Below are 13,741 nucleotides of genomic sequence, written 5' to 3'. Positions count from 1 at the left end.
TTGGAGGGTGTGAGTGGATCCTGAACGGAGTGTACGTGAGTTTGTCGGGGGGGTGAGGAGTTCCTGAAGGTAGAGGGGGGCAAGTCCGTGAAGGCACTGGTGGGTGAGGAGGGAGACCTTGTACTCAATTCTGAGTGAGACAGGGAGCCAGTGCAGTGATTTCAGGATGGGGGTGATGTGGTCATGCTTGCGCACCCTCATCAGGACCCTGGCAGCACTGTTTTGAATGTATTGGAGCCTCTGGATGCTCTTGCCAGGGATCCCAATGAGGAGTGCATTGCAGTAGTCCAACCTGGAGGAGACAAAGGCATGGACGAGCTTCTCTGCATCAGCCAGGGTGAGTGATTGGCGGAGTTTGGCGATGTTCCTGAGGTGAAAGCTATTGTGAGCTGTCTTACAGAGGTGTTTGATGTGGGTGTCAAAATTAAGTTGTGGGTCCATTTTAACACCGAGGTTGGTGACGGATGTGGAAAGGGGGACGTTTTTGCCAGAGAAGGTGATATTGGTGATGGTGGGGGTGCGGAGCTGATGTGGCGTGCCAACAAGGATGGCTTCCGTTTTATGGCTGTTAAGTTGTAGGAAGTTGAGCTTCATCCACGCCTCTATCTCCTCCAGGCAGGTGGTCAGTGTGGATGTTGGCAGAGGGGCAGAAGAAGTGGGGGTTGTCCTGATGTAGAGCTGTGTATCATCAGCATAGCAGTGGTAAGACAAGCCATGCCTGCTAATGACACTACCCAGTAATCCGTGGCAGTACAAACGACCTATACGGTCGTAAAATTTGGCGGACTTGTTGGTCCTGTCTCTGTGTTCTGCTCTTTGGTGCAGCAGCTATTGAACCCTAACGTGCTCTAAATTAGGATTCAGTTGCTCTTTGTGATTTTTTTCCACCAGCCTCATGAAAATAGACAAAGCTGCTTTTAACTCACAGGTCTTTTCTGCCTGTAGGGTAGTTAGCCTGAAAGCTATTGTGACAGGTAATGTAACGTCGCTCCACATTGTGCCGCTTGGCCGTCACAAGAGTCGCCCGCAAAAAAGACACACACTTGTCTTTCACAGTAGTGAAAAATAACTTCCTCCCAATCATTCAGGGAATGTTAAGTTTTCTTTGTCTTTTCTGCCCCGTGTTTCTTTATTTTGTGGGTAAACCCTGCATCTAGCTCAAGATTTAAGTTGTGCTCGCTAGCTTGTCTAAGCAAAGAGGGCAAAGAGTGCTATTTTTAGAACATGCCCTGCGGGCGACCAGATGCCCACGTGCACAGTGTTGGTTACCCCTGCCATAGAGGTAACAACCTCTGCTGGCCACCCTTAGCCAAAGAGCATGCACCTGCTAGCATCTTTAAACTCACACCTGCACACACACACACACACACACACACACACACACACACACACACACACACACACACACACACACACACACACACACACACACACACACACACACACACACACACTCTCTCTCTCATACAAACACACACACGCACCCACACAAATCACACTCGTAAAAATACACACACACACTCACACACTACACTAATCACACAGCCTCTCTTCTCATACACAGAAAAACACACCACATTCTCTCTCAGAATTACACACACATACACAAATGTTCTCTCTCTCTCTCTCTCTCTCTCTCTCTCTCTCTCTCTCTCTCTCTCTCTCTCTCTCTCTCTCTCTCTCTCTCTCTCTCACACACACACACAAACACACACTTACCATGGCGGGGTGAGGCTGTCTGAAGGTTGGAACTTGGAAGCCGTTAACATCCGTCCTCCGATAACCTACAAACATATGTTGTTTATATTATTATCAATATATATTAATCTAAAATAAAGGTGGGTTTCTAAATTTAATCATATGGGAAAACACCCCCCCCTCCCCACCACACACCGACACAAATATGTCTACCATATGTAATTCAGTCTTCATTAGATCATTATGGATGCATTATTATCAGCGTGTGTGTCTGAGTTTGTGTCTGTGTGAGTTTGTGTGTGAGTGTGTGTGTCTGAGCTTGTGGCTGTTTGACTTTGTGTGTGAGTGTGTGGGTGTGTGTGTGTGTGTGTGTGTGTGTGTCTCAGTTTGTGTGTGTGTGTATGTGTGCGTGTGTGTGTCTCAGTTTGTGTGTGTCTGGGTTTGTGTGTGTGGGTGGGGGGGGGTCTGATTTTGTGTGTGTTTGTGTGTGTGTATATGTGAGTTTACGTGTGGGTATCTCAAATTTGTTGGCGTGTGTATCTGAGTTTGTGTATGTGTGTGAGTTTGTGTGTGTGTGTCTTAGGTGTATGTTAAACACTTTGTATGAATAACCTGCAGTCTGTTCTAGATTATTATGTCATGCGATGAGGTCATAAAATTTGATTATTTAATAAAGATGATGTTGACAATACATAGCTGATCTTTCTGTCTCTTTGGGTTATCTGTATGCCTGTCCGTCCAACCCGGTATCACCTGATTTCGTGCTCATGCGCACAAACGTTAATCTATTGAATCGTGTCCCAGAGCACGATTGTCTGACTTTTTTCGTGCTACACAGAACGAAATGTAAACAAATGCATTCTGAATGGGAGCGTTTCTCCGATGTTTCCATGCTACTCAGAACGAAATGTAAACAAATGCATTTTGAATGGGAGCGTTTTTCAAGCGAGAGAGAGAGAGAGAGAGAGTGTGCAGACAGTACAGTGCACCCTCTAGTTATATATATGTCAATATTTCCGATTTTTTGAGCAGACCTCCTCAATAACTGAAACGAACATGCTCCACAGAACGCACGTTTCTCAGACAATTATCGCGCTCCACAGAACGAAACGAGAGAGAGAAAGAGAGAGGGAGAGAGAGAGAGAGGCTTCAGAAGGGGTGTGCGCAGATAGTACAGTGCACCCTCTAGTTATATATAGGTCAATATTTCAGATTTTTTAAGCAGACCTCCTCAAAAACTGAAACGAATGTGCTCCACAGAACGCACGTTTCTCAGACAATTAATGTTATACAGTATATTGTGGCATTCCCCCGGTGCCACGCCCCCTGTTCGGGAGAGTCGAGGCCGGGATATACCGCCGGTGGCCAACAGCCGGCGACAAATCCCAACCTCCCGAGAGCCACAATCGGGGAAACGAGGAGCACCTGGGCAGGAGGCACCCAGGTGTTAAAAGGAGGCCACCAAACGACAGATCGAGGAGAGTCGAGTGGAAGAGAGGACGACGCAGAGGACCGAGACCGTAAAGTGAGCCGCACGGCGGACACGTGGACGACGACTCGAGCAACCCCCCCCGACTTCGATGTACAGCGTGCGCTTGTGTGGATACGAAACCGAATATAATAAACCGCCGTTTGAGGCTTTGGACCCTCACACCCTGCCTGGTCCTTACTTGAGCCCCTCTACCAAACCGAGTTACCACATATGGTGGAGAATGCAGGCAACTCGGTCCACGTGCGGCTCCCGGTAAGGACCCCTCCCCGCGTAGTGGCAGTGGCTTTCCGTGATTTTTTTTATTGATTTTTTTTTCCCTGTGCGGTTCCTCCGTTCGCGGAGGTGAATACCCGCGGACGTAGATGCAGAACCCCGGGACAGCCGCAGGACCAGCCGGCCCGAGAGAATCGGACCCCAGCCTGGCCCTGCTGACGGAGGCGGTGCTCCGCCTGACCCAGCAGGCCACCCGCGACCCGCCGACCACCGCCCCGACGAGTCGGCTCACAAAACTAGGACCCGACGACGATGTCGAGGCCTTCCTAGAAACATTTGAGCAGGTGGCAACCCGGGAGAGGTGGCCAGAGGCCCAGTGGGCCTGTATAGTGGCCCCGTTTTTAACCGGACCCGCCCAGCAGGCGAGTCAGGACCTCAACCCCGGGGACGCGGGCCGGTATACCGCACTCAAGGCGGCCGTGTTGGCCTACTATGGACATAGCCTTGCTGCGAAGGCCCTCAATTTCCACGAGTGGACGTTCGACGTCCGAGGACCCGTACGGACCCAGGTGGCCCACCAATGTCGGCTAGCCCGGAGGTGGCTGGTAGACGGAGCGGGACCCAGCCCCGTGGATCGGGTCGTGGTGGACAACACCGTGCGACAGCTGCCCCCCGACGCCCGGAGGGTGCTGGCCCACCACCACCCTGAGACCGTGGACGACCTCGTGCGCCAGCTGGAGAACTGGCAGGTGCCCTGGTGGACACGGGGAGTGCCGTGACCCTGGTGAGGGCCGACCTAGCCGGGGGCAGGCCGGGGACCCCGATGCAGGTCTCCTGCGTACACGGCCACACCCGGACGTACGAAACCTGCCACGTGGTAGTACGCACACCACAGGGGGTCTTCGTCGCCCGGGCCGGGATAGTACCGACCCTTCCGGTGCCGTTCCTGATTGGCCGGGACTGCCCCATCTTCACCCGCTTTTGGAGCCCCAGGAGGGGGAACCAGGGGGGACGAGAGCTGCACCGTCCGGCCGGCCGAAGCGGACTCCCGGCCCAGCGAGGGGCAAGGCGCCCGCCGACGCGAGAGTCCGGGTCGGAGACCGGACCCGTCCCGACGACCGCCGCCGACCACGGACCAGCCCTGGGAGCGACCCGCCGACCGTCCGCCGCGCGGACCGAGACGGACGACGAGCCGGGTTCCGGAGGAGAGGGACCGTCGGCGCCGGGAAGCCCGCCCCGATCTACCGGGGACCAGGCGCGACCGGGACCGGGAGACGGAGCGGGGCCCAGCACCGACACCGTTACCGCCTCCGAGAGGGGGAACACCCCCGAGGAGCCCGAGAGCTCCCCCCTAACTGAGCTATCGGACTTCGCCCAGGCGGGGGGGGAGAACTCGGCCCGACCGGGACAGTTCGCTACGGCCCAGCATCGGGACGATGCCCTGCGGCACGCGTGGGGACATGTGGTCGCCCACGACGGTCAGGTGAGGGACTCAGTGAGCCACCTGACCCACCCCCACTTCTGCACTCAGCGGGGGTTGCTGTACAGGGTCGACGTACGCGAGGGGGAGGTAGTACAACAACTGGTGGTACCGCGACCGTACGTGTCTAAGGTTTTGTTCATGGCCCACACACATTTGCTCGGCGCACATCTGGGCATGGACAAAACGCGAGAGCGGGTGGTGGCGCGGTTCTATTGGCCCGGGGTACGCAGAGATGTAGCGCGTTACTGCCAGGAGTGTCCCGACTGCCAGCGCGTAGCCCCGCGGGCAGTGGAGCGGAGTCCGCTCATACCGATGCCCATTATTGAGACTCCCTTCGAGAGAATAGCGCTGGACATCGTAGGACCCCTCCCCAGGACGAGCTGGGGACATCGATATCTCCTCGTCATATTAGATTATGCGACCCGATACCCCGAGGCCCTCCCACTGCGTGCGGCGACTAGCAAGGCGGTAGCCCGAGAGCTAGTATTACTCTTTAGCCGGGTGGGGCTCCCAAAGGAGATCCTCACCGATCAAGGCTCCTGTTTCATGTCCCGCGTAGTCAAGGAGCTACTAAAACTGTTACAGGTCTCCCAGCTCCGGACCTCGGTATATCACCCGCAGACGGACGGGCTAGTCGAGCGGTTTAACCAGACCATCAAACGGATGCTCAAAAAGAGCATCGAGGCGGACGGGAAGAACTGGGACCAGTTGCTTCCCCACGTCCTCTTCGCCATTCGTGAGGTGCCCCAGGCTTCCACGGGGTTCTCGCCCTTCGAACTCCTTTATGGGAGGAGACCCCGTGGAATACTGGACCTGGCGAAGGAGGCGTGGGAGAGTCATCCCTCTCCACACAGGACCACCATCGAGCATGTGGAGCTCGTCAGGGACCGAATGGCCAAGGTCTGGCCCATAGTCCGAGACCACCTCGCCCGTGCTCAGCAGGCCCAAGCGCGCGTGTATAATAGGGGGGCGCGCGTGCGGAACTTCCGACCAGGCGACCGGGTCTTAGTGCTGGTTCCAACCAGCGAGTGCAAGTTTCTCGCGAAATGGCAGGGCCCGTACGAGGTAGTAGAGGCCGTGGGGCCCGTTAACTATAAGGTGAGGCAACCCGGGAGACGCAAGCCCACCCAGGTTTATCATGTGAATCTGTTAAAGCAGTGGCGGGGTGAGGACGACCCTCCCCTACGGGCCCCCATGGCCTTAATGGCTTGGCCCGCGATCCCTGACGTCCCGATGGGGACCGACCTCAGCCCCGCACAGAGACAAGAACTAGGGGAGCTGGTGCTGCAGAGCCGGGACGTGTTTTCGGACGTGCCGGGGCGGACCTCGGTGATCTCCCATGAGATCCGGACCGCTCCGGGGGTGACGGTTCGGATCCCGCCCTACCGGGTACCCGAGTCCCGGCGCAACGCCATCCGAGCCGAGGTGGAGCGGATGCTGAAACTGGGGGTAATTGAGGAATCCCGTAGCGCCTGGGCTAGCCCTATCGTGCTGGTGCCCAAGCCGGACGGGACCCACCGGTTCTGTAATGACTTCCGCCGGTTGAATGAAGTGTCTGACTTTGACTCCTACCCCATGCCTAGAGTAGACGAGCTGATCGAGCGGCTGGGACCGGCCCGGTACCTGTCCACGCTGGACCTAACCAAGGGGTACTGGCAGGTCCCCCTGGCCCCGTCGTCCCGGGAGAAGACGGCCTTCGCGACGCCGGGGGGCCTGTTTCAGTACACTGTCCTGCCCTTTGGTGTCCACGGGGCCCCCGCTACGTTCCAGCGGATGATGGACCAGGTCCTAAGGCCGCACAGCAGTTACGCCGCAGCATATATCGATGATATAATCATCCACAGCGCCAGTTGGGACGAACACGTCAAGCACGTGCGGGCCGTGCTCAACGGCCTACGAGCGGCCGGGCTTACCGCCAACCCTGCAAAGTGCAGGTTGGGGTGGGAGGAGACGGCCTATTTGGGGTACCGGGTGGGGAGGGGGAACGTGCGACCCCAGGAGGACAAGGTGGCGGCTATCCGGGAGTGGCCTCAACCCCAGACCAAGAAGCAGGTGAGATCGTTCCTGGGGCTGGTGGGGTATTATCAGCGTTTTATCCCGGGGTATGCCACCCTAGCCTGCCCCCTGAACGATCTCACCCGGAAGGCCCTCCCGGATAGGGTCCACTGGACTGAGGCAGCGACGAGGGCCTTCGAGGACCTACGGGGGGCCCTATGTAAGGAGCCGCTGCTGGTCACCCCTGATTTTAACCTCCCTTTCACCCTCCAGACAGACGCGTCCGAGGTGGGACTAGGGGGGGTCCTATCCCAGGTCCGGAACGGAGAGGAGCATCCGGTGACCTATCTCAGCCGGAAGCTCCTCCCCCACGAGCGGAACTACAGCACCGTAGAAAAGGAGGCGCTGGCCATTAAGTGGGCCGTCACTAAACTAACGTACTATCTCCTAGGACACCAGTTCGTCCTGGTGACGGACCACGCCCCACTGAAGTGGATGGCCACCGCCAAGGACACGAATGCCCGGATAACGAGGTGGTTCCTGTCCCTCCAGCCCTTCTCCTTTACCGTGGAGCATAGGCCGGGGCGGGAACACACCAACGCCGACGCTCTGTCCCGCCGAGATGCGTGCGGGGGCTGGGCCCCGCGCACGGAGGGGCATAGGCAAAGGGGGGGAGTGTGTGGCATTCCCCCGGTGCCACGCCCCCTGTTCGGGAGAGTCGAGGCCGGGATATACCGCCGGTGGCCAACAGCCGGCGACAAATCCCAACCTCCCGAGAGCCGCAATCGGGGAAACGAGGAGCACCTGGGCAGGAGGCACCCAGGTGTTAAAAGGAGGCCACCAAACGACAGATCGAGGAGAGTCGAGTGGAAGAGAGGACGACGCAGAGGACCGAGACCGTAAAGTGAGCCGCACGGCGGACACGTGGACGACGACTCGAGCAACCCCCCCCGACTTCGATGTACAGCGTGCGCTTGTGTGGATACGAAACCGAATATAATAAACCGCCGTTTGAGGCTTTGGACCCTCACACCCTGCCTGGTCCTTACTTGAGCCCCTCTACCAAACCGAGTTACCACAATATGTGTCAATATTTCTGATTTTTTAAGCAGACCTCCTCAAAAACTGAAACGAACGTGCTCCACAGAACGCTCATTTCTCAGACAATTAAAGTGCTCCACAAAACGAAACGAGAGAGAGAGAGAGAGGCTTCAGAAGGGGTGTGCGCAGACAATGCACCCTCTAGTTATATATATGTTAATATTTCCGATTTTTTTAAGCAGACTTCCTCAAAGACTGAAACGAACGTGCTCCACAGAACGTGCGTTTCTCAGACAATTAAAGTGCTCCACAAAACGAAACGAGAGAGAGAGAGAGAGAGGCTTCAGAAGGGGTGTGCGCAGACAATGCACCCTCTAGTTATATATATGTCAATATTTCCGATTTTTTTAAGCAGACTTCCTCAAAGACTGAAACGAACGTGCTCCACAGAACGTGCGTTTCTCAGACAATTAAAGTGCTCCACAAAACTAAACGAGAGAGAGAGAGGCTTCAGAAGGGGTGTGTGTAGATATTACAGTGCACCCTCTAGTTATATATATTGTCAATATTTCCATTTTTGCATTTTTGAAGCAGACCTCCTCAAAAACTGAAAATAAATATCCTAAATAATTTGAAATAACCGTGCTCGACAGAACGAAATGTAAACCAATGCATTCTGAATGGGAGCATTTCTCCGATGTTAACCCTATATGCAGGGGCGGATGGTGTACAGGGGCAATTTAGGCGACGCACTACCTACTGCCTCTCCTGGAACCGTAACCTTATCATGGTGGAGAGGTTTGCGTGTCCCTGTGAACCTGAGGGCTGTGTTGTCTGGAGCCTTGTGCTCCTGGTAGGGTCTCTCATGGCAGAGTGGTCTCAGGTGAGGGGCCAGACTAAGAATGGTTCAAAAACTTTTTTTTTGAACCATTTTTTTTTAACCACGCCCTCGGAGTTGCCGAGGGCGTGAGGTAGGGCTGGGCGATATGGCTGAAAACTGTATCACGATATAAGTGTTTCATATCGGTCGATATCGATAATTATCGATTATTTGTATGACCTATTTAAAATAAGGACCAGGAGAAAAATATACTTTTTTTTAATTTATTTTTATCTTAACTATTATGCTTTTTCGACTTTTATGACCTATAAACGTTGTTATAATGATTGATAGTCAAGTTTAACCATACCAAAGTTTCAAATAATGACGTACATGTATTTCGACGTATTCCCTGCTGACAGTCTGGGGTGGCTGTGCAGAGCGCTAAACACTCGGGACAACGTTTGCGATTCACTTGTTCACATTTCCGGGAAATCATCTACGTAGAGGCACTCCTGCCGCGCCCCCATATGCCAAATCTGCCTGCGCGCGCGCTTCAAGGAAGGTAACCAATCACAACGGAGTTGGGTTGGCAGGAGGGGGGCGAGGGGGCGGAGAAGGACGAAACCGAGCGTTGACAGAGAATGCTGAAAGCGCCCAGATGAGAGTTTCCCGAAAATCTACATCGTTTTTTGGTTGTAGGCAGACAATGGAAATGAATGTCAACAACACAGCCATGGAAAACACTCAAATAAATACCATCCCGATGAAAACTTAACAATTATCAATAATAAAGTGCTTAACAAAAATTAAGTGTTCCAAAAACATGTGCAAAGTGTAAAATGTAAACATATAGATACCTGAGACCCGAGAAGAACCATCTACTATATATTTTTTACTGCAAGTTCAGTGCAAAAAAGTTCACCCTCTGGTGAATAACATTTTTATTTTTAAATATATGCAGTGTTTAGTAAACATAGAAGAAATTCAAGTAAAACTGAGGTAGACTACCTTTACATCTGTAACATCTAAACTATTCATTTTATTGAAAAACAAATCAAAGAGGCATTCGCAAGGACAGCTACGTCTCTGGTCCCGATTTCCAACTGCTGGCGTAGCCACGACAACAAGCGACGCATTCGGCTGGTCACCTGTTGACACGGTCACGAGTTGAACTGAAACACCGGGCTTCTCACCGGTAAAGCGGAAGCATATCCTTATCCATATCTATGTGATATGCCACTGCCTGGGTTATGTCTTTGTAGCGTTTGGATGTTTTGTCTTAAGGCACTGATGCCGAGTACCTCTCCATGGTGGTCTGCTGCTGCTTTTGCATTTGCAGATGTTGTTGGCCGTTTTTTTTATACGGCTGTGCTCCAAAGGGTGAGAGCGGCTACGGTGGTAAAATACGTTTGTTGTACTCCCAGTCTTGCCGGGTACTATGGTCTTGCATAATTTACAGACAACATTAGTCTGACTACGGTCTGACTTGTAAAATCCAAAAGAACTGCCATACTGGCGAGCTGACATTTCCATTTTTATCGACTATTTCCTCGCTCGTTGCGGTACTCATCTTTCACATCCCACAGCACGCTGTTTCTGTGAACACGAGACAATGAGATGACGAAACCAAACTTGATACTGTTACATGATTGGCTATTAGCATGTCAGATACGCTGCTGGTGCGGTGCGAACCGATTCGGATCTCGAATCTGACGCCATGCCCACACTTCAAGCTTATTATTTCGCTCGGTCGAAGATGTTGTCGCGGTAACATTGGCAGAGTACCAGGCGCTCCAAAATAGGTAGGCTATAGGCCATAGGCAGAGATACGGACGCAGTAAGGTATTGCAGTAATACGAGTGATTGAAATGGCCATTTAAACCACCAAAGCGGTCCAAGCACTATGAAAACAGTTCATGCTTCAAGTCACACTGGGCGCAGCCGTCTTGAATAGTTCAACCAACGTTGCTTCGCAACCTCTGGTTCAAAGCGGAGCTAGAAGTAGACTTTTTGCTCCGGTTTCTTACAACGAGGAATAAAAAAAAATATATCGCAACATTCTATCGAACACATTTTCTATTGATATTGATTACGTAGCTATCGCGATACATATCGTTATCGTTTTATCGCCCAGCCCTAGCGTGAGGCGCCGGGCGGGTGTGGGGATACTCATAAATCCCCGGCTGAGCGCCGCGGTATTGGAGTTTACCCCGGTAGACGAGAGGGTCGCCTCCCTGCGCCTAAGGGTTGTAGGGGGGAAAACTCTGACTGTTGTTTGTGCGTATGCACCAAACAGCAGTTCAGAGTACTCGGCCTTCTTGGAGACCCTGAATGGAGTCCTGTATGGGGCTCCAGTAGGGGACTCCGTAGTTCTGCTGGGAGACTTCAACGCCCACGTGGGCAACGATGGAGACACATGGAGAGGCGTGGTGGGGAGGAACGGCCTCTCTGATCTAAACCCGAGCGGTCGTTTGTTATTGGACTTCTGTGCTACTCATGGATTATCCATAACGAACACCATGTTCGAACATAAGGGTGCTCATAAGTGTACCTGGTACCAGAGTACCCAAGGCCGAAGATCGATGATCGATTTCATGATCGTGTCATCTGATCTGAGGCCGCATGTGTTGCCATGGCGCTGTGCGAGACGGCAGCCTTTTCCAGTTGCTCCGTAGTACTGTGTTGTTTTTAACTTTATTTTCTTAATGTTTTGCTACTCCTGCAACCTTGTGCAGGAGTAGGGTGTTTTAATATATATCCATGGTTATGACACACTTTAAAGAGAAGCCACGCACCAGTTCTCTGGTTTATCCGAGAGAACAGTTGTTGGCTCTGAAAACAAGCACACAAGCCGGCGTACGGCACCGTATACCGGCAGCGCTGAGGAGGATATATCGGGGCTGTAAGGCTGGCGCTAAGCTAAAGGCTAGGCTAGCGGACAATCTGAGGCGTTTTAAGCCATCAATCCCCTCCATCACCATGGGGAACGTGAACGCCTTGCCAAATAAGATCGACGAGCTAACGGCCTTAACTAACCAGCGGATCTAACGGGAGAGCAGCCTGTTAATATTCACAGAGACGTGGCTTACCCCCCTCATCCCAGTTACTAACGTGGACCTGCCGGGTTTCAGCGCGGTGAGAGCCGATAGAGACACAAAAGCCTGTGGTAAGAGCAAAGGTGGGGGGCTCATAATATATGTCAACGATCGCTGGTGTAACCCAGGACATATCTCTGTGAAGAAGGCTTCATGCTGCCGGGACCTAGAGCTACTAGCTGTCAGCCTCCGGCCATACTATTTACAGAGGGAGTTTAGTCACGTGATCGCTGTGTGTGTTTACATTCCTCCGAGAGCCGACGCAGCCACTGCCTGTGACAAGATTCACACTGTCACAGCAAGGCTTCAGACTCTACACCCAGAGGCTTTCTTTTGAATTTCTGGTGATTTTAACCATGCCACGCCCTTAGAGACTGCTTCCAAACTACAGACTGGAGTGTACTACAGAGCCCGCACGGTGAGGACATAGAGGGGCTGACACACTGCCTGACAGACTATCTAAACTTCTGCACAGATGTAGTCGCCCCTACTCGGACTGTTCGCTGCTATCCAAACAACAAGCCTTGGGTGACGTGTGACGTCAAAACTGTCCTTAATAAGAAGAAGGTAGCCTTCAGGAGCAGGGACAAGGAGGTGATTAAGACAGCACAGCGTGAGCTGAAACAGTGTTTGAAGGAGGCGAAGGAGAGTTACAGGAGAAAGGTGGAGCACAAACTGATGGAGAACAATATGAGGGAGGTCTGGGATGGTGTGAAAATCATCACAGGCCACAAAGCTAAAAACAGTACAGAGGGGGGGACTGTGGAGAGGGCAAACCAGCTTAACATCTTTTTCAACAGGTTTGACCAACCATCCAGCCAAGGCACCAACATAATGGCACCCTCACTTTCACCACAGTCATGCGATCCCCCTTCCCCTCACCACTGGACACCGCTCTCCACCCCCCTCTTACCGATCTCTCCTCAAACACCCCAGTGGACCCTCCTCCCTGCATTATTACTGCTGACCAGGTCAGAGGAGAACTGAGGAAGCTTCGCCCAAAGAAAGCAACCGGCCCAGATAATGTGTGCTCACGCCTGTTGAAGACCTGCGCTGCTGAACTTGGGGAGCCGCTTCAGCACGTCTTCAACCTCAGTCTACAACTAGGGAGAGTGCCCACCCTCTGGAAGACATCTTGCATAGTTCCGGTTCAAAAGAAAACCCGACCTAGTGAGCTGAATGACTTCCGACCGGTGGCACTCACATCACATGTGATGAAGACCCTGGAGCGGCTCCGTCTCAGACACCTCAGGCCTAAGGTGCTGCACGCTCAGGATCCACTACAGTTTGCCTACCGGACAGGGGTTGGTGTGGAGGATGCCATCCTGTATCTCCTACACCGGGCCCACTCACATCTGGACAAGGGGGCGGGCACAGTCAGGATTCTTTTCCTAGACTTCTCTAGTGCCTTCAACACAATCCAGCCCCTCATACTACAAAACAAACTATCAGCTATGTAAGTGGACCCCCACCTGATAACTTGGATCACCAACTACCTCATAGATAGACCACAGTTTGTTCGATTAAAGGACACCACATCGGACATCTTAATCAGCAGCACTGGGGCGCCTCAGGGGACTGTGCTGGCCCCTCTTCTCTTCACCTTATACACCTCAGACTTCAGCCATAACTCTGAATCGTGCCACATTCAGAAGTATGCTGACGACACAGCCATCATGGGGTGTATAGGGGGGGACCAAGAGGAGGAGTACCGGACTCTAGTGAGAGACTTTGTCACCTGGAGCCATGCAAACAGCCTGCAGCTCAACACATCAAAAACCAAAGAGCTGGTGATAGACTTTGGGAAGTCAAGGCCACGCCCCCGAGCAGTGGACATCAATGGGGTAGAGGTGGAAACCGTGGGCAGCTACAAGTACCTGGGAGTGTGGCTTGACAAAAAA

The 13,741-nt window shown here is 53.0% G+C and overlaps 1 protein-coding gene across 1 annotated transcript in view; it reads right to left on the bottom strand.

Annotated features, from left to right (window-relative positions):
- Window positions 1–13,741, bottom strand: part of LOC132447841 (uncharacterized) — a 144,843-nt gene that overhangs the window by 56,277 nt on the left and 74,825 nt on the right. Inside the window, 1 exon segment of the mRNA XM_060038833.1 lies at window positions 1,720–1,784. Coding sequence (XP_059894816.1) covers window positions 1,720–1,784 — 65 coding nt within the window.

Source organism: Gadus macrocephalus, chromosome 19 (assembly GCF_031168955.1).
Source record: "Gadus macrocephalus chromosome 19, ASM3116895v1".
Classification (NCBI taxonomy): Eukaryota; Metazoa; Chordata; class Actinopteri; order Gadiformes; family Gadidae; genus Gadus; species Gadus macrocephalus.
The sequence above is the reverse complement of the archived record's forward strand: the minus strand, read 5'-3'. Positions and strand labels throughout refer to the sequence as shown.